The sequence below is a fragment of the Camelus ferus genome, chromosome 2 (assembly GCF_009834535.1).
Source record: "Camelus ferus isolate YT-003-E chromosome 2, BCGSAC_Cfer_1.0, whole genome shotgun sequence".
In the NCBI taxonomy this organism is placed as follows: Eukaryota; Metazoa; Chordata; class Mammalia; order Artiodactyla; family Camelidae; genus Camelus; species Camelus ferus.
In genome coordinates this window covers 52,410,675-52,430,617 of record NC_045697.1, presented here as the reverse complement: position 1 = coordinate 52,430,617, position 19,943 = coordinate 52,410,675, and the positions used below count along the sequence as shown (strand labels likewise).

Here is a 19,943-nt window from a genome sequence, read left to right as displayed (position 1 = left end):
CCTGGTAAAGACAAAAAAGGGTCCCCATATCACTGAGCTAGTCCCAGTTTCTTTTACCAGTTGTACCTCCACATGGCAGCCGTTTGAAATCCATTTCTTTGGAATCAAGTTTGGCTAATGGAAATTTTTTCCACTGTGTGTGTTCTCATAGTTGGCCCTGCATAAAATCCAGGATGGGTATCCCTTAGAGAATCAACTAATGGTCTGTAACTTTATCTTTGGCATTCACTCCAGGTGAGTTTATTGGATTATCTTCAACCTGATGTGAAAGCCTTAGATTCTGTTCTTGTGTTCATGATCTTTTATTGTTCTTTGTTTAACTCCTGGGTTATTCTTCACCATTCTCTGTTTAATGTTGACAATTTTTTCTCGGTATTTTCTTATTGTTCACATTTTACTGTTTAAGCCCAGAATTGGTTTTTACACTTCAGTCATTACTTTGTATCAGGTCATACTGAGGTACTTGAAAAGGAGAACTTACAGTATCAGTATTTGAGGAGCCCGCCTATATGAGAGAGCTCTTTAAACCTGATTCACAGAGGAGCCTTCCTTGAACTCCGTTGCCAGGTGTGATTACTGCATTCTGTGACCTCCCATTGAACAGTATACCTTTCGTATTATGTTTATGTTTCTTCTTTCATTAGAGCACTTTTTATATTTGCTCCTCTTCATTGAACTGTAAACTTCGGGAGAGTAAAGTCTGTCCATTCTTGGCTGTGCCCACTATCAGGCCTTAAACATTGCAGGCACCCAGCCAGGAGTCTAGTGCCATCACCCAGGATATAGGTGGTCGTCATGTGGACCAGGGTGTTAACAGTGAAGGTGGTGAGGAACAGTCGGATTCTGGATGGACTTTGTAGATCCAACAGGATTTGCTGATAGAGTGGGCATGGGGTGTGAGATGGAGAAATGCTGATGATGACAGCAAGGTTTTGTCCTGAGCAATGGGAGAACAGAGTTGCCATGAACCAGGTGAGGAAGACTACAGGAAGAGCTAGTTTGAGGGGACTCTCAGGGGCGCTCAGTTTTGGGGTTTGTGAAGTTTGCGATGCCTATTAGACATGCAAGGAGAGATGTTATAGGTCTGGAGTTTGGGGAAGAGGTCCTGGCTGAGGATATAAATTTGTGAGTCATCAGTATATAGACGGCATTCAAAGGCATGGGACTTGGTGAGATCACAAAGGGAGTGTGTGTAGACAGAAAAGAGCCATCTAAGGACTAAGTTCTGGGACACCTCAGGCACCACACATTTTGATTTCAGAATAGCTTTTAGTTTCTCTGAGAACACTCATATTCCACAAACACAATTTTAGATGTGTTGATCTAAAGGAACACATCTTTATAACTACTTCTCTTAAGGGCACATAGAATACAGTTCCTTTAGTCTTAAAAATATACTTCTAATTTTGCAAGATGGCACAGTAATATCAGTAAAGGTACCAGAGTACTGGTAAAGTACCATTTTGTGGCAGTGTATCTTTAGCTGTGGGACAGCCTACAGGTGTTGAGTCAGGTAGTTGCAATAGATCCAGACATAGTATGTTCTAGAATGAGCCTTTAAAACCTCTCTAACTTTCCTGGGCATTTGATGGTCTTTTGGTCTGATTTTTAGTGCTACATAGTTCATCCCTTCCATTCAAAATATTTATTATAGCTGAATTATGTGCAAAGTACGTATTCAGTACCATGGGGGATAAACTGTTCCAACCCTCAAGAAACTCAGGGGGAAGAGTTAAAGTGTGATTCAGAAGTGAGGGCTTCCGGGGTTCCCAAGGAGGTGGGCTGAGATGGTAGAAGGCTAGAAGGCTTGTTTTGAGCTCTGAAGGAAGTTTAGAAATGAGGAAAGGACAGTTTTTGATAATAAGTGTGGGGTCTTACGTACATAAGACAGAAGGCAATTATAGGGGGTGGAGGGTGGGAAGGGATAGATGGGATTTTAAAATTGTAGAATAGATAAACAAGATTATACTGTAAAGGGAAATATACACAAGATTATACTGCACAGGGAAATATACACAAGATCTTATGGTAGCTCACAGAGAAAAAAATGTGACAATGAATATATATATATGTTCATGTATAACTGAAAAATTGTGCTCTACACCGGAATTTGACACAATATTGTAAAATGATTATAAACCAATAAAAAAATTAAAAAAAAAAAAAAAGACAGAAGGCAATTATGGTCAGATTACCTGCCTAACTGGAGCAAAGAGTGCTGGAGAGAATGGGAACTAAAACCGGAAGATTCTAGAGCTTCACACCCTGTGTTGGTAACGGGCGCTCTCTCTGGAAGGAGCGGGAAGAAGATTACTCTAGCAGTCATCTTTTGTTATGCATTTTTGGGCCGCTTGACCAAACCCCGCGCTCTGCTTTGTGTCACAGAGAATAGTTTATTGCTGTAACTTCCTTAGGCCAGAATAACAATTTTGGCAATTTGATGCTTTTAGAGCTTTTCCATAGCTATGCTTTTCATGTCTATAGAATGTAAACAGACTTTTTTTTTGAATATTAGTATTCTTGGAGGATAAATGGTATAAACTTGGAAAAGTCTTTTACTGCTAGAAGTAGTCATGCTCCTAACATCTAAAAATATATAGAAGTATGTATATGCTTTTTTTGTTGTTTGTTTACACCAAGTTATTAGCCCCAACTTCCTTATTTTTTGCCTCGCAGCTTTCTTCTTATATGAAGTACCAAATTATAGGAAAAAATCCTATGGCAATGCTCCTGAGGGTGATGAAGTTTTGGGGATTGGGTCTCATCGCACTTATTTCCCCTAATAAGAACTCTTCAAATGGAAACTTGAAAATAAAATGTTCTTATAATTTTTTATCAGTGGGGAAAATTGGGTCATGCCTACCACTTCCCATATCAGCAATAATCCGTGGCAAAAAAAAGGTCACTGGTAACTTTTGACTTGAGGGGAAAGACATTTACATTGGTGATAAGTAGGCGTCAGAAGTCGGTGTCTTTGTTTAGTCCTGCAAGACCCTCCTCTCCATCCTGTTATGATCGTTGAGACGATGTCCTCGAGCTGCTGGGAGGCGTTTCCCACTCACTGAAGGACGCTCAAGCCGTTCTAAGTGGGAGCTGGGGAGGAGGGAGAGAGGAATGGGTAACACCTGCAAGATATGTTTTCAAAGGGGCTGACACCTTTACCCGTCTCCTCAAACTCCCACATTCGTCCCTCCTTCTCCTCCTCACCATCAGGTCACTTGTATTTCACTGCAAAGTTATGAGTCCTCAGAAGCCCTCATCTTCACCCACAAACCTCCCAGCTCGCCCGCCTCCGTCCCCACGGAACCTGCCTTCCCCGGCTAGGGCGCATGAGCCCTCTGTGTCACTCTGCAGCTGATCCCTCTCCCTGTGCTGTGGCTATCCTGTTGTCTCTTCTCAGTAGTTCAGGGTTGCTTGAGCTGCTTTTGCAGTTATTCTAATCGCTCCTGCAGCAGCAATCTGTCTCTACTAGATCGTCCTCTTTAACATTCCCGTGTCATCGTATTTCCTATCTTAAAAAATCCTCTATTTTATGCCTTCCTTCAGCTACCTCCCTGATTCTTGGCTTTTCTTGGTAGTAACATTTCTCAAAATAATTCTGCCTACTCCCTGTCTTCGCTTCTTCACCTGTCACTCTTTACTGAGTAGCCAGTGTCCACTATAACGGCTCTTGTCAGGATCACCCAGCAGTGCCAACTTGCCAGATTCATCGGTCCATTCTTAGCTCTCGTCTTATCTGCACTTCCAGCAGCCTTTGACGTGGCTGATACACTTTCCTTATTGAGCCTTTTCTTCACCTGACTGTTGGTGAAGCCCTGGTTTTCCTCCTGCCTCACTGGCTCACTGGCTGTTTTTTGTTTTGTTTTGTTTTTAATGTCTTCTGCCGATATCTCCTCCCTTTCCTATAAAAGGTGGAGTAACCCGGGGTTTAGATGTTACTCCTCTTCTCTGTGTACACTCACACCCAAGGTTGTGTCATCCTATCCCATGGTCTTAAATACTGTTTACATGGTGTAGCTCCTAAATTTATGTCTTTCTACTCCACATTTCCACTTGGACCTTTAGTAGACAAGTTCCACCTAAAACATCCCAAACTCCTTACTGTGGCCTTCCAGGCCCTTACCTCCTGGTCCCCCCTTGGTTATGCAACTTCATTTGCTACCATTTTCTTGCCTTTGCTCCTTCAGCTCCCACCACACTTGCCTGCTTACTGTTCCTCTGACTCCAAGCTCTTTCCTGTCTCAGGGCTTTGCACTTGCTGTTCTCTTTGCCTAGAATATTCTCAGCCCAGATCTTTGCATGGCTTGTCCCCTTGCTCCGATGTCAAATACATTTCTTCAGAGGCCTTCCCTGACCACCCTGTTTAAAGCAGTGCCCTCTTACTGTTTTACTTTTCCTTCTCAGCATTTACCACTACCTAATATCCTATTTTACTTCTCCCCTTGCTGGAATAGGAGCCCCAGAAGGACCTGTTATCAGTTGATCCATCCCTTATCCCTAAGGCTTAGATCAGTTCCTGGCTCACAGTAGAGTCTCAACACGTTATTGAGTGAGTAAATACATGGATTGCTACATATGCAAACATTGTTTTATATGTAAACCATGGGAATATGTGCTCAATGTTTTTGAATACAAAGCCCAGATAAATGTTTACTGTAGTAGAGTGGTTAAACATACTAGAAGAATGGCTAGCTAGGGCCTGCCTGCTGTGTGTGGACTCATACAGAGGAATTCCCTTGAGTGATATATGGAATGCCTCTTCTTGTTCCCTTCTCTGGAAATAAGTTGTGCTTTCTTGGCCCTTCCCATGCAGCTGAAGAATAAGTTCATGAAAAAACTACCCCGAGATGCAGAAGCCTCCAACGTGCTGGTCGGCGAGGTCGACTTCTTGGATTCTCCTTTCATTGCCTTTGTTCGGCTGCAGCAGGCGGTCATGCTGGGTGCCCTGACTGAGGTCCCTGTGCCCACACGGTAAGCTGCTCCTGCCCCCTGGGGTCCACAGTGTGCTTCCAGGGAAAGCTCCTCTCCCTCGGGCTAGAGAACCAGCAGAATGAGGCCACATCCAGAGCAAGCCTATTAGAAAGGTTTCATCTGAAAGAATGGTTCAGACTGACTTTCACACTGTCAAGTTACTTAGCCCTTGTACAGTAGTAGGAATAATAACAATTACGATCATTCACTGGGCTATGTAATAGTTTCTTATGGATTAGTCCTTATAGATTTAATCCTCATAATATTTTTTGGGTTTTTTTTAAGAAATTTTATTTTTGTTGTTTTGTTTGCATTTTATTTGTTTTTGCAGGGGGAAATAATTAGGTTTATTTATTTATTATTATTATTTTTAATGGAAGTGCTGGTGATTGAACCCAGGACCTTGTGCATACTAAGCATGCACTCTACCACTGAACTATACCCTCCCCCCATCACAATAATATTTTTAAAGTATAAGCTGTAGGTGTATGGTTTTTACAGATGAAGGAACTGAGTCTGAGAGTTTAAGCAACTCATTCACGATCATACAGATGGTAAATGGTTCAGAGGTCAGAGTTGCTTTCATTTCCTCAAAAACTGATAGTGGATACAAACACATCTATTTGTATGTATTATATACATACACACATATGTAAAGATCATTAAGCTATACATGTAAGTTTGCACTTTATGTCATGTGCAATAAATAAATCATAAACTTAAGTCTCATACAATTTTATTTTAAAGGAAGCATGTTACTGTTACTACAGTCATGAACTCATCACACTGCACAGAACCTTGGAAGTCCTCCTCTTTATTTCCTCTGTAACCGAGCTCAGCAGGGGAGTCAGGGAGCTGGAATTCTCAAGTGCAATAGGTGAATAGAAGTTAATGCTTCACTTGAACTTGTGCTTAGGAAGAGTTTAAAGAGAAGTTTTTAATCTTCAGGTTGACATCAGAAAATTATCATATAAATAAGACCTTTTCTGAGGGGTTGTCTTTTGTGGGTCCCCGGGTTTCCCAGGTGAGCAGGAAGGGCTCTGAACCCTGCTCAACCGTCTCAGGTGGTCTGAGGGTGATAAACTAAGACAAGGGGCACAGGTTGGTTCTGAGTCAATTTAGAAGGAAAATTGGGAGAACATGTCCTTAGGGCCTTCCAACTCGTAGATTACAGGCCGTTTTTTCCTACCATACCAGCGTTTATCCCCCATTTTTATATTTCTTAGACACCGAAAATAGGAATAATACTTCTCGTATTATAGTATAGGAGTAATATAAGCAGTCATTGGGCAAATAGCAGAGGAAGAGAGATGATCGGAGCCGCTTCAGCTAATGGGATTATCATGACTTGTGTTTTCTGTGACTTCACTTTGTGCCTGAAAACATTCCAGCAGAGCCTCGCAGTCCTATCTGAGCAATTACCTGGCCAGCAGCTCGCTGACTCAGACTGTGGCCAAAGTCCAGCTTGTGTGTCCCTCTGGTTTTATTTATGTCTCTTTGGACTAACTTTACTGGAGCTTGAAAGAAAAAAACATGCCAAGAAGTGTTACATTGCTCTTGCTTTTTCATTTTTATTCTTTTTCTCGAGAAGCTACACATGGAAGACATTTTAAAAGGCTTTTTTATTTAACAGTAATGTGAGTTCATTGAGTAGCACATCATGACCATTTCTGTGTCCCTCTTAGCATCTGCTCCTGTCTGGCTCCGTTCCTTCTGTATTGGAGGGTGGTACTAGTCTAGAGGTAAAATCTAGCATCATTTGAATTAAGAGAAGGAGCCCAAGCAATTCGAGGGGATGTAATTTAATAATGTCATAAAACTATGTCAGGGCAGTAATCTGAATAATATGTCCTAGCATGTTAACATTTTTCCAGGAAATAGTTTTATCCATTTGCAGTCCTCAGAACCAGGGCAAGCTGTAATCACTGAGTAGGGAGTCTCATTAGCTTTTTTGTGCATGAGTAATGTGGGGCCATTTACAATGGCTGCATCCTGTGAAATCCAATAAAGGAAATCCCACAGGCATTGTGGTCGTCACTGTGAAGGATGCCTTTGCACTCAGCCATGTGCTCTAACATGCGTGCCACCCTGTTGTCCTGCAGGGAGACCTGAGAAGTCTATTTCTGTGCACATCTTGTAACAACGGTCAGTTTTTATTTTGAAGGTGGAGGAAAGTTAGGCTCTTTTGCTTATTATCATTATTATTACTGTTTATAATAAATAGCTGTTACTTCCATGTGCCTTATAGGAAATATGGCTGGAGCCACTCCCCTTGTGCAGGGTCCTTCTTGCCATCCATGTGAATGCAAATAAACTCTGTCCTTGGGTCTTCCGGTGACTTGGGAGGATATGTTTATCATTTTCCTAGCATCTTGCAGACACTCTACTTGCTGTCATCTTACCTTTGTCCACAGAGGCCACCACTCAGTCGTATTTATGGGCCACATGAGAATAAATATTATCCCCATTTTACAGTTGAGAGATGGAGGCACAGGGGAGATTCACTATCAGTGCAGATTTTTGACTCTGAGGCCAGGCTTTCAGGGAAAATCTAAGGCGGTATCCAGAATGAATTGGAGTAAAATACTTTAGGGTTTTCCCGTGAAGACTAATAAAAACCCCTGACCAGTTTGTCCTTTTCTGACCTTGATGTTCACATCTAAGGCAGATAGTTATTCGGGGAGCTCTAGCCCTCTAAAAAATTAGAATGTTTACCCCTTTATACCACTGTAAATTAATACCTGTTTAATATTTATAAATAATGATTTGCCTAAAAGTGGCTGTTTATGCCTAATGGTCAAAACCATAAAAAATTCTACCAGAGGAATTGGGATCGAGGTCCTGCTAGTTCAATTCTGTCTTGTGTAATGACCCTCCAGTTGCTCGCTGCTGTTTATCTGATGTAAAGTGGTCGGTTATGGTGGGTTTGTACTGCTCGTGAATTTATTGTGACAGCGACAGTTTAGCTACATTTTCCAAAGCCACTAAATATGAATAATGGGTTATTTGATTCACTGTTGTTTTGAAAGAAGGGCGTAAAGGATTGGTACATGCTGAGTTTATTCTAGAAATAGCTGTGATATATCAGGAAGGTGGGGGCACATCCTTTCTGAAAAGATTGAGTGGCTTAGGAAGGCTGGCTCTTTTTCTGATATCATGCTCTGTTTCTGCCTATAATTATTTTGTGAATGTAAATATAGTCCGTTGCTTCCGGACACAGATCGTCTGGTACTTGTTTTTGCTGTGGGGAGTGCCAGGGGCAACCTCCCCAGGCATAATTAATTATATGGAAAAGTGCGTAAGATGAGAAGGGCCTCATGAAGATTCTTGAGACAACCAGGCACTATTAAAAAGTCCAACTATGGCTTGTTCTAGATATGAGTGAATAAAAACAACTCAGCAATGTAAATTAATTATTTCCCCTGAGCCGGCAACATGGGTTGTGCCCCTCCAGCCACACAAACAGTGATGCTTACTCTAATTTGTTAATAAGGGAAAAAAGCTTCTGGTTAAAAATAACATCTGTCCATTGACAAAAACCAGCTTAAGTCATGAAAGTTTTCAGTACATTGCAAAAGCCGAGTTTGGCAAGATGTACTTCTGTCATAAAAGCTGTAACAGCTTTTGCTTCTTTGAGGGTTAAAGAGGAGAGAGAGAACATGTTTCGGGCAGAGGGAACGTCAACTTGATGAGTTGTTCTGTGTTGTTAGTTTTCCCAGACCTCTCATCCCAGTTTCAACAATGCAGTTCAAATTAGAGGCTTCTTAAGGGTCTGCTTTCCTGCAGATGAAATTCTTGACCTGAGGTGATGTTTCCTGCTACCTGGACATGGCCAGATTTCCCCTCTATATCACTTAAAGGAGATGGATTTACTGAATGGTTCCTGAATGGAGTAATGTGAAAATTTTAACTGATATGTAATGTTTTATTTCTCTTTGGCATTCAATGATTTTCCATTAAAGAAAATATATCTATATGTATATGTTTAAAATAAAAATCACGTTACCCAGGGGAAGAGGAATTGTACCTTTATATCTAGGTTAGTGGAACACTATAGCTCTCATGTACTGAGTTGTTGCTATGATAAATACTGTGGTCACCACTGGTCTGTTACTTCCATTCATGCTTTGGTACTGTTTCATAAAGACCAGAGTAAATATTTGTAGGAAATGTATGCCCTCATCTCATAGGATTTAGGTTATATGATCCATTACTCTGTCAGCTCTTGGACTAGCTACCCATCATCTGTCTAAGTTTATCTTTGAGGACTATTAAGGATGAGAGTATTTTCCTCGCTTTCTAACAAGACACTATTTTGGCTTTGTTGCCATATAGTCAACCTGATCATTCACTCACGTGTCGGTTGATAAATGTGCATTTTCATCACGTGTAAACCATCATGATGGAGATACTGGGGAGAGGTAGGAAGAGGTAAAGAGTGGTTCTGGGAAGGTTTTAGATATTATGCTTTACTGAGAAACTAATATTTAGATACACTGACATAATTAAAAATGGCAGGCAAAGGAAATCCATTATTTAAAAATGTGTTAAGTAAAGCATCCAAGGATTGCGTGTTTTCTCTTGCCGTTCCGCATCTGCTCCCTTTTCCTTAAAGCTGTGCCCCTGGTGTGCTGTCTGACGATCAGCCCTTGGGAGGCAGGTAAATAGGATGGGGAAAGGCGACCAGCACTGCAGGTGTTTCCTAATGAGATGTGTAGTTTATTTTAGGGTTAAATACTTTATGCATGTGTTGGACTCAAGTCAGTGATCTGTCCCTTTAGAAAAATGCATTGTACTGTCATAAAGAAGCACTTTATAGTGTTGTATGTGCTGGTGTATAATTTAGGTCCAGATTCAAAGGAAAAGAAGTTCTAGTTAGAAGAACTACAATCCAGTTCTAATAATGACTGCCTTCACACTTCAGCAGATTCTCGTGCCTGCTGATTGCTTTTGCTGTTTCATCTGCTGCGCTAACACTTGAAAGTGAATGTGCCACTGCACTCCACAACTGGTTTCTACGCAAATAACCCTGAATGGCTTTATGCTTATTCTAGTATAAAACCTGAGTATTCAAACTTTCAGATGAACTTCTTACGTTCTTAATTTCTGTTTCTTTCTTCACCCTTTGGATTGAATTTTTTGATGAGAAAAAGGAATTATCCATTCAAGAGTGTTTTGGAACAGACTCTTAATACTTTGAGGAGTACTCACTATCCATTCTTTCTTATTTGAAGTGAGGTATATGAATAAATAAGTAAAAAATAAAATTTTACTAAGCAAAGTCCTAAGCCATTCCTGGTCCCATAAAATCTTACCTAAGATTTCTTATCACCAGCTAAGTACCCACAATATCTTTCCCTAGAGTGGCCTATGGAAGTCATAGTTGGATAGCTTTTCTCTGTGGAATCACAACCCTGGTATATGGGTTGGGCAGGTATTATTAGGCAGAATTGTGTACTGAAAAGAACAAGAGATAGGAGGCTAGCTACTCTGTCATTTACTAGGGGCAAGTCTTTGGGCTCATCCACTAACTTCCTTGACCCTAGGTTTCTTCACTATTCAATGGGGATAAGATTCTGTCCTTATTGCCAAGAGCAGTAGGAGTTTAAATGATGTGTGAATGTGAAATGCTTTATTTGCAGGCTTTAAGAAGCTGTGCAAATGTACGATGTGAGCATTTTTATTGTCCTCATTATCTCCCTGTTAGATAAGACATGAACATAAATAATCAAGGCAGGGATTAATCCAGTGTTGCCTTTTGTGTGTATATATTTAATATATAAAGATACATATTTAATTCATTTATTTATTGGGTTTCCTTCTCCCTAGTTGAGACAAGCATCTTTGCCCTTGTGCTCAGTGAAGGATTCTTTCCAACACAATAAGAGGTGCACTTAAATGGAGATAAGCTCATTATTGCAAGTTTCAGGACCTACTTACCATGAAGCAGTGCTTTGTGGATCATCAAGAAAACAAATCTGGAAAAGAAAAGGAGGACACCCGCAAAAGAACTTTAACTGTGAATGAGGCTTTATTTTGAATTTCTCTCATGTTTTTCTTTCTTTACTTTGGCTGTCAGCATGTGGCTTACTTATAGAGGGCTTGGTGTTTGCTGACTCCCAGCCACTTCTGAGTAGAAATATTTCTGAAAAGTACGGAGAGGATCATTTGTCACCACCCATACTGAGTAAAGAAGAGTCAGAGAAATCTGAAGATGTACTGAGTCTTTCTAGTTACTGCGCTTAATGGGTTTTCTCCAAAGATTCTGAAAGTCAGTAGAGAGGGAGACAGAAGAAAGTTTAGAAAAGAAAGATTGAATGACTCATAAAGTGACCCTTTCCTTCTCAGTGAAGAAGCTTCTCAGGTTTCTGTGCTAAATTCTCCCTTGCCTCCAAATGAACTGAACAACAATTTGTGTTTCACGATAGTGTGAAAGGGTGTCTTTCATATTACCAAGAAAATTACTTTGTTTTGTTTTTGTGTTTATTTATTTATTTTTTTTGATGGAGGTACTGGGGATTGAACCGTGGACCTTGTACATGCTAAGCCCTCACTCTACCACTGAGCTGTACCCTCCCCTCCCTTACCTCTGTTTTAAAGATTAATTCTAGACCTGACCTTTTTATGAATTATGATGAACATGTCTAAGTTGTGTGTATATTGAGTCTGATGAAATGTATGTTATAGCCTTTGCTTCTTTCCTCCCCCATTAGGTTCTTGTTCATTCTCTTAGGTCCTAAGGGGAAAGCCAAGTCCTACCATGAGATTGGCAGAGCCATTGCCACCTTGATGTCTGATGAGGTAGGGAATCGGCAGTATGGTGGTCTGTGAATGTCCTACTTGTGTTTTCATGCTGTGAGTTGGCTGTCACAATTTATTCAATTAGAATTACATAGTTACCAACCTTCTTTAAAACATGAGGTACAGTCATCCATGCAAATGAGCTGACATCTACATTTGAGATTTTCATAAAGTAAATTTTATGTTAGAATAAGACATATTTTCCTTTTTTCCTAAACATTTTCAGTTCTTAAAAGTGATATATGTTAAATATTCTTTAACATGTTCAGTTCACTGTATTAACTTAAACTTTATCTCTTAGAATGTTTAATATATTCATTCTGGAAATTCAAATGTCCATATACTAAATTGTTTCAGAAATAATGAGTTCTATAAACTAATGTATAATAAATGGATAATGCATTTTCCCCCCCGGGTATCAGAAAATACCTGTTTTAATGGTTTTCTTATCTTGTGGGAAGAAATGATACACATACTAAAATGCATTAGCAACTGTTACTGCAGAGTATCTAGGACTTTGGAATTATGACCATACACTCATTACAACTTTAATGTCATTACACACATTCTAGACATGACAAAACTCCAAACTAGTCTCATAGTAGGAGAAATACTATTAGAATATAGGATCGATGATTTCTGCTTTTGTGTCTTTCTAGCTTACTGTTTTCCCACATGTTTTGTTTTTGCTTCATTGCTTGATTTGTTAGCTTCTCCATGTGTTAAATGCAGAACAGTGCATGAGTTATGGAAGTTCTGTTTGATGATTACTCAGATGGTTACTTAATCTGGGAGCACTGGCAAATAGCTGTGATGTTTTTCCCCCTTGCGGCAACTGAGCATCTCAGTGGGTTCTTTTATTTATTTTTTTGTATGTTTATATTTTCTTAAAAAAATTCTTCCTCCTAAGATGTATCAGTTAGAAATTCTTTAGGCTGCAAATGACAGAAAATCCGATTTACAATGGCTTAAACAATTTAGGGTTTATTTTGTTCACATACTAGGAAATTTGGAGGTAGGTAGTTGCTGGAGTTGGCTTAGCTTAACTGCTTAATGATAAATCAAGTACCAAGGCTCTTGCTTTGCGGTCTTAAGATGGTTACTGCTGTCACCTGCAGTGATCTCGTCATACTCAAGCCAGGAAGGAGGCAGGTAATGTTAGCTATGTCTGTCTCTTTTAACAGGTGTTCTAAAGCTTTCCCTTTTCCTTTTATCTCATGGATCAGGACTGTCCATCCTTATCTGCGGGGGAGGCTGGGAAAGTGACTTTGACTTTCCAGCCTCTATAGTGGGAGGTCCAAGAAAAAATGAGGCTGTGGCCGGTCACGCCCACTACAGGTGATATGCCGGCACTTTGTATTGCCCTCCCCTCAACCCCACAACCCCCAGACCATTACATGTTGTTTGTTGAATCGCTTTTAAAAATTCCTGTCTAGGAGAAGAGATCTAGTAGCAATCTTTAAGAACAGGCAAGGATATTGAACAGGGGCCATCTTCTCTCCTGGAGACAAAAGAATTTGAGTTACGAGGTATGAGAAGCTTAGGCTGTGTGTAAAGGACTTTCAGATCATCAGCTAGGTTAGAAGAATGGAGCGATTGACAAAGAGGATTATGTACCTCTGGAAGCCCCTTCTTTGAGTTTTTGCATAAAAGACATGGAGGATTTGCTGGATGCTTTAGTTCTGGTCTGAGTATTGCCTTGTTAAAAGATGGCTTAGTTACTGTCCTGCCTAAAGATAGACAGATGATCACCTGCTTCAAGCCCTTTGCTTTATGTGTTGCCAGTATAACTCAGGACTCAGATTTTTCTTTTTTTTTTTAATAGCTAACATTATTTGTGTGTTTGAGAGCTACAGTGTTTGAGTCTTAACCTAGTCTTAACACTCAGCTTGAACTTTTCCTTCTTGAATTATAAGCAGTAGTTTGTCGCAGTAGCTTCTATTTCAGGGAATGATCTTCAGTATATATTTCTCTAAAACATTTTCATCTGGCTTCCATAGCAACTATAACATACCAGTGGGAGGTGAAAGGCAATGTTGTTTTACGGTCATTGATAGAAAGAAATTGTAGAAAAGAAACACAGCTGTTTTCTCATGCCTCTACCTATATTCTTTGGGTTCATAATATGAATACTGAAATATTTGGGAACAAGCTGAGCAATAGGAAATGTGAGACTATGGTTATAGTCACACTAAAGTGGATTATGGGTTGCCTTCTTCAGGCTCAGCATGACGTGAGGCATATGTGGTGTTCCCTTGCAGGATCAGCGCCTCTCTCATTGTTTTTCAGGTGTTCCATGACATTGCTTATAAAGCAAAAGACAGGCAGGACCTGATCGCTGGCATTGACGAGTTCCTGGATGAAGTCATTGTCCTTCCGCCTGGGGAATGGGATCCAGCGATCAGGATAGAGCCTCCAAAGAGCCTTCCATCGTCTGACAAAAGGTAAAATTATCAGGCTGTCGGGAGGTTTCATCCTTAAGAAGGAGATTGTGTTTGGAAAAGGAAAGAGGTTCAGGCTGCTGCCCTAATAATTTCAAGTTTCCATTTAACTTAAGGTGTATTATCCCCAGGGAATCACACATGTGCCTTGGTCTGACATTCTGTAGGCACCGTGAAATGAATGTTATATGTTGTGATGTTCCTCAGTGATTACAAATTAGAAAGCTCAGATGATGATATTGCAGGACATCACAGAGGTTCTCTCGGGATGTTCTGGGGACTCCCGGCACCTGTGGAAGCATCAGTTTACTCAAGATGAGTCTCTAGATTTAAGAGGTCAAGCAGTTGGGTGAGATCATTGAGGAGAAGCCATTTTCTGGGAATCTGTGATTTCCCAGGTGGAACAGTTTCCCTTCTATACCACATAAAATTCAGCTTTTCTATTCATCTGGTCATTTGTCTTCACTCTAAATAGAATACTTTAAAAGCTGTCTGTTAGGATGGCAGAAGGAAATAGCCATCTTTATCCAAAGGGTTTTCAATCCTTCTCTTTGTTAGCTAGTGCATGACACAGCCAAGCAGCAGGTGAATGAAATCCACTAATATTCGCTTGGGCTCTGTTGTCTTGCTCAGAAAGAATCTGTACTCAGGTGGAGAGAATGTTCAGATGAACGGGGACACGCCCCATGATGGCGGCCACGGAGGAGGAGGACACGCGGATTGTGAGGAATTGCAGCGAACCGGAAGGTAACTGATGGAGCCTTCTGCCTTCCATGATGAGGTTCTGTTCCCATCTGAATTTCCCTTCATCTTTGTATCAGCATTTTATTCACCAGTTTGGACATTTGGTCAGCCGAAAGATATTTATGGTGTACTGAATAAATCACAGGCCCTTGGGAGGCAGCAGTGAATTGAAAGAAAAAAAATCCCTGTTCGTTTGGGTTTTAGTTTGTTGTGGTGGGAGACTAACAATAAGCAAATAATGAAATGTGGTTCTGGTTTTATGGAGCAAAATAAAGCAGAAGTAGGAAGTTTTGCCATGGAAGAAAGGGATTACCATTTTACATAGCAGGGTCAGAGAAAGTCTTAAAGAGAATTCCAGCATTGGAGGAAAGTGTTGAAGAAGACTGGAGACAGACCCTGTAGATGTGGGGAGGGAGAGGGAACAGCAGAGTGCTTGGTGTGTGCTGGGTCTGCACTGAGGCTGGACTGGTGTGAGTGAGGGATATTAGAAAGAGAGACGGTGTGTGTGATGGGAAGCCTGAGTACTGTACCAGTGTTCCCCGCTTGGCTTTCATGATTCCATCTCTTCCTGGTCCATTTACTCAAGTGGGTAACAGTGCAGAAACAAGCAACTCCCAGGCCACTGTCTCCTGGTCCTGCAGTTGGGAATTCAGGTTCCTCAGATCATTTTGGCTAAATTTCTTTTCGTTAGAATGATTCCTTCTCCACTGTTAGGTTCCCCATTTCATCTTGGGCTAACTAAAAATTTAAGTAGGGAATTCATTTTGTGAAGATATGACTTTTTAAAAACACTGCAGGGTTTTTTGAAAACACAGAAGTATGTCATTTTAATATGCAGTTGAATCTGAATGAAATTTTCTTAACCTGATGACCCACCTGGGTTTCGCTCCCAAATTAAGAGGATGTTATTTCTCTCTCCTTCCTTTTTAAAGACTAAAGAACATAGAACCATCTCTCCCATTTTTTTTTTCTGAATAGTTCTTTATAAACTATTTCCATTAGGGATATCCTTTTCCTTTTCTGTAGATAAAATTTCTAGGATTTAACTTTTTTCTTTAACCAGACTGTAATTTTATTCTTGCTTTTGCACCTTTCCTAAATGCACTGTGTCTGCGGTATGCCCGGTACCATGCAGGGCCCTGTGAGGACCAGGAAGACTGAAGCAGGGCACTGAGCACAGCTAAGACAGGCAGGCAGACAATCCTGAGAAAGTGTGGTAGCCCCTAGTGCAAGTGGCCTACTAGTGGAGGGTCAGAACTTCAGGGATGTTGAGCTCTGAGGAAGGGCATCGTAGGCAGAACGCACCGCAGGGAGCAGGCTGAGATGGGAGGTTTGGTTGGGAGGGTGAATTGACAGATGCACAAGTCGGATGACCTGCTAACGACTGTGATGGGGCTCAGCTTTCAGTGCTTCCCACCACCCCGCCCCCGCCCCACACACCTGTGTGGCACCCTCAGTTCCTGCCAGTCCTCCCCTCAAAGTCGCCTGCTTGGGAGGCCTGTTCTGGCCACTCTCATGTTTCAACCACAGCAACCCTAGCAGTTCAAAACCCGCCTCCCCACTTAGTTTTTTCTTTGATTTTTAGCACCATGCATTTTACTTACTTTGTATCCCCCACACAGAAAGTACCTCCATGAGGGTGGGATTTTTCCCCCTGTGTTGTTCACTGCTGTGTTTCCAGCACCCAGCACAGGGCTGGGCGTATCACAGGTGCTCAGCAAATGTGTGTGAAGTGAACAAGTGAATGATGAATGAGGCTGGAAGGGAAGCTATGGCAAGATTATAAAGGGCCTCGTGTGGCCTCACATGTTGGGATGTTTTTCTTCAGACAAGAAATTTAATTCATCTACACAATTCACTCTCACCTAAAGACCAACTGTCTAGCTTCTAGGGAATGTGACACCCAGGTTGGTGACTGAAAAAGAGACAGAAGATTTATTCCTTCTATAATTTTCTGGTTTTTATCTTAAGTGGTTAAATAGTATTTTGTTGTTTCAAATGCTTTAAATACAAATTCTTCGTGGTTTATTAAATGACCTGTTGGTTAATTTAACGGTCACTTAGTTCACGTTGTCACGTGTTTGCTTTCTCCCTACCCAGGTTCTGTGGTGGACTAATTAAGGACATTAAGAGGAAAGCACCATTTTTTGCCAGTGATTTTTATGATGCTTTAAATATTCAGGCTCTTTCAGCAATTCTCTTCATTTATCTGGCGACTGTAACTAATGCCATCACTTTTGGAGGACTGCTTGGGGATGCCACTGACAACATGCAGGTGGGTTCGGTTTGGGGAAGATACAAATAGTACAGCCCAGACCGCCGTCCTCAGCCCTGCAGCTCCGCGAGCAGCAGATGGCCTTTCGGTTACTCAGCGTGATTTTCTTTCTTTTGCTGGATGCTGCATTTTACTTTGCTTCTGGCCTGCTGCTGTATTTCCAGCGTTTCAGTAACTGCAAAAATAGCTCGATGAAATCTGGCTTGAGTCACAAGTGGGGAAAAGAAGGGAAGGAAATGAGGATATACAATTCTATTTGGGCAAAAGCACATCAGCTGCTTTAATTTTGTGCCGAGTGCAAGGTTTAGGTCTTCTGTTACCTTGAAAGTACGGACCGTATACTGTTAAACTTGACCACACTCTTCCAGGAATGCCTGGTGAGCTTCATTTCACAGGTGAGCAAACGACTGAGTGATTTGCTCTGGGCTAGCTTTACGTCTCTATTGGTAGAACTCAGCTTTAAGGAATAAAAGGGAAGAGTCGTTTTTGCTGTACCTGAATCTGCCTCTCATTAGTCTGTGAAGACTCTGGCTTGACTTATTTTGTACCAACCTATATTTGTTGGTTACTTCGCAGGTAGTATTCACCCTTCGTTTTGTCTCAATAATAATCTTTTCTATCACTGAAACTTCAGCTATTTTAGGAGGGTGGGTACAGCTCAGTGGTAGAGCACAGGCTTGGCATGCGAGAGTTCCTGGGTTCAATCTCTGGCACCTCCATTATAAAAGAAAAAAGAAAGATATTTTAAATTCCCTCAGTTGATCCAGTCATTAAGGGAAAATAGGCATTGTGCTAGGTTCTGAGTATACAGTAGTGAATGAGGCTGATCTTACGAAAAGAACCGGATTCAAGCCCTTTTCAAACTCTGTCCCTCTGTTACTTCTTATTACTGTTTAACCTACGTGACATTCATAAGTGCTGCCAACCAGCTTATTTAAAAAAAAAATACAGCTGATTCCAAAAGATTGCTTTTCCTCTACTTCTGTTTTCTCCCCTGGGCACATTCATGTTTTAGGTTTCTGCTTAAACACAAAAATAAGATGGAGACACTCTATGACATCTAGGTTGATCCAAGCAAAAAGGGAGAAATCACTTTAAACAATTGCGTTTCATTTGTTAAGAGCACTTTTCTCTTTCAGCCTCTGTCTCTGGCTGTGTAGCATGTTACCCCAAAACCAGAAGCTTCAAACAACCATTTGTATTATTCTCTCTCCTGGTTTTGGTGGTTGATGGACTCAGCCGGGTGGTTTTCTTTGGTTCTCTCAGACTTGTTGTGAGATGGCAGCTGGGGTTGGAGTTGCCTGAAGGGGTCTGCACTCACATGTCTGGTGCCTAGGCTGGGATGTCTGGAACAGCTGGGGACTGAGGACTCCCCACGTGACTTTTCCACAGGGCTGGCTTGGGCTTTGTCACAGCTGAGGACTGTGATGACTCTGAAGAGCTCCTGCACCGTTGTAGGGGGGAAGAGTCGCCACTCGGCTTTGCTTTTTTCCCATGTGAAGATGCACTTGGCATTACTGCATTTTCTGATTCTTCCATGAAATTCTGGTGATTTTTAAATATTGGCAACTGATGAGCATTTAAAAAATTACATTGTACTGGCCAGAAAGCACATCTCCGTGTGTCCTCAGGCCTGGGGAATAGACACCAAGCACAGCAGGACTGAGTGAAGTATGCGAAGAGGGTGCGTTTTTTCCTCATTCATAAGAAGGAGTGAATAAATTAAATGATAACAGTGATGTCAGTCATGGTATTCTTATAGAATCTGATCCACATCCAAATTGGGCAGCTATTCTACGTCTAAATGAGAGTGAAATGGTAACTAAAGCACATGATGCGAGAGAACAAGTGGGAAAGAAAGCACTGGGGAGGCTCCCTGAGGCCAGCGCAAGGAAGGTAATACCTGCTGCCACGTGTTAAGAAAATCAAAGAAAGCTGGCTTGTGAGAGGGTGGCAAGAACACAGCTTCCTTCTGTCTTTCAGAATATATAGCGACTTTCTTGTGAAGATAATTTTTCAACACATTTTTTTCCAAAGATGTTCTTCTCATTGAGGTGGAGACATTATGCCACTCCTTATGTGTTCGTTTATTTTAAAACTGAATCCAACTCCTTTTCAAATTCATAAGACTTAGCGGTAAATCACTGCATCTGAGACGAGGAAGAAGTCTGTTCAAGTCTGTTGTTGCTCCCTCCTAGGTGAGATAATTTTCCTACGAGCAAGTCCTGTATAGTAAAGGGCTGTGTTGTGTGACAAATGTAGTTACCATGGTGTTTCCTCCATTATCAGTGTCGTTGGAAATGCCCTGCTGGTGGAGCGAGCTGTTTCCTGGGTTCTGAAGATTTTAGGAGAAATAGACATGCTTTCATTGCATCAGGATGTCCATTAAAATGACCATTTATTGGGTGTTACTCCTGGAAGTCGACTGAATTCAAAGTATCTAATTCAAAACTATCAGGATAATTTGCCAGCCACCATTTGATCATTTTATTAATAGATTTTGTAACCTCCATTGATAGTTTTCACTGAAACTGTGAATTTGTTATTTTAAAAATTTCTCTGAATAAAAATATTGATGGACGTATTTTCCTCTCATTTCTGAAGACTTTTTCCTTTAAGAAATGTATTGGTGAAATACTGCAGTGTGGGTACTTCCAGTGGGTGGCAGAAACACTGAAAAAACAAGGATAAAAAACTAGTGATTGTTCACA

At 41.0% G+C, this 19,943-nt stretch overlaps 1 protein-coding gene across 9 annotated transcripts in view; it reads left to right on the top strand.

The window, feature by feature from the left end:
* SLC4A4 (solute carrier family 4 member 4) overlaps nucleotides 1–19,943 on the top strand; it is a 315,013-nt gene that overhangs the window by 201,459 nt on the left and 93,611 nt on the right. For all 9 annotated transcript variants that reach the window (XM_032458395.1, XM_032458408.1, XM_032458417.1 and 6 more), the window contains 5 exons: nucleotides 4,814–4,971; nucleotides 11,685–11,772; nucleotides 14,062–14,216; nucleotides 14,847–14,960; nucleotides 17,058–17,232. In XM_032458395.1, the coding sequence (XP_032314286.1) occupies nucleotides 4,814–4,971; nucleotides 11,685–11,772; nucleotides 14,062–14,216; nucleotides 14,847–14,960; nucleotides 17,058–17,232 (690 nt within the window). The remainder of the gene's footprint in view (nucleotides 1–4,813; nucleotides 4,972–11,684; nucleotides 11,773–14,061; nucleotides 14,217–14,846; nucleotides 14,961–17,057; nucleotides 17,233–19,943) is intronic.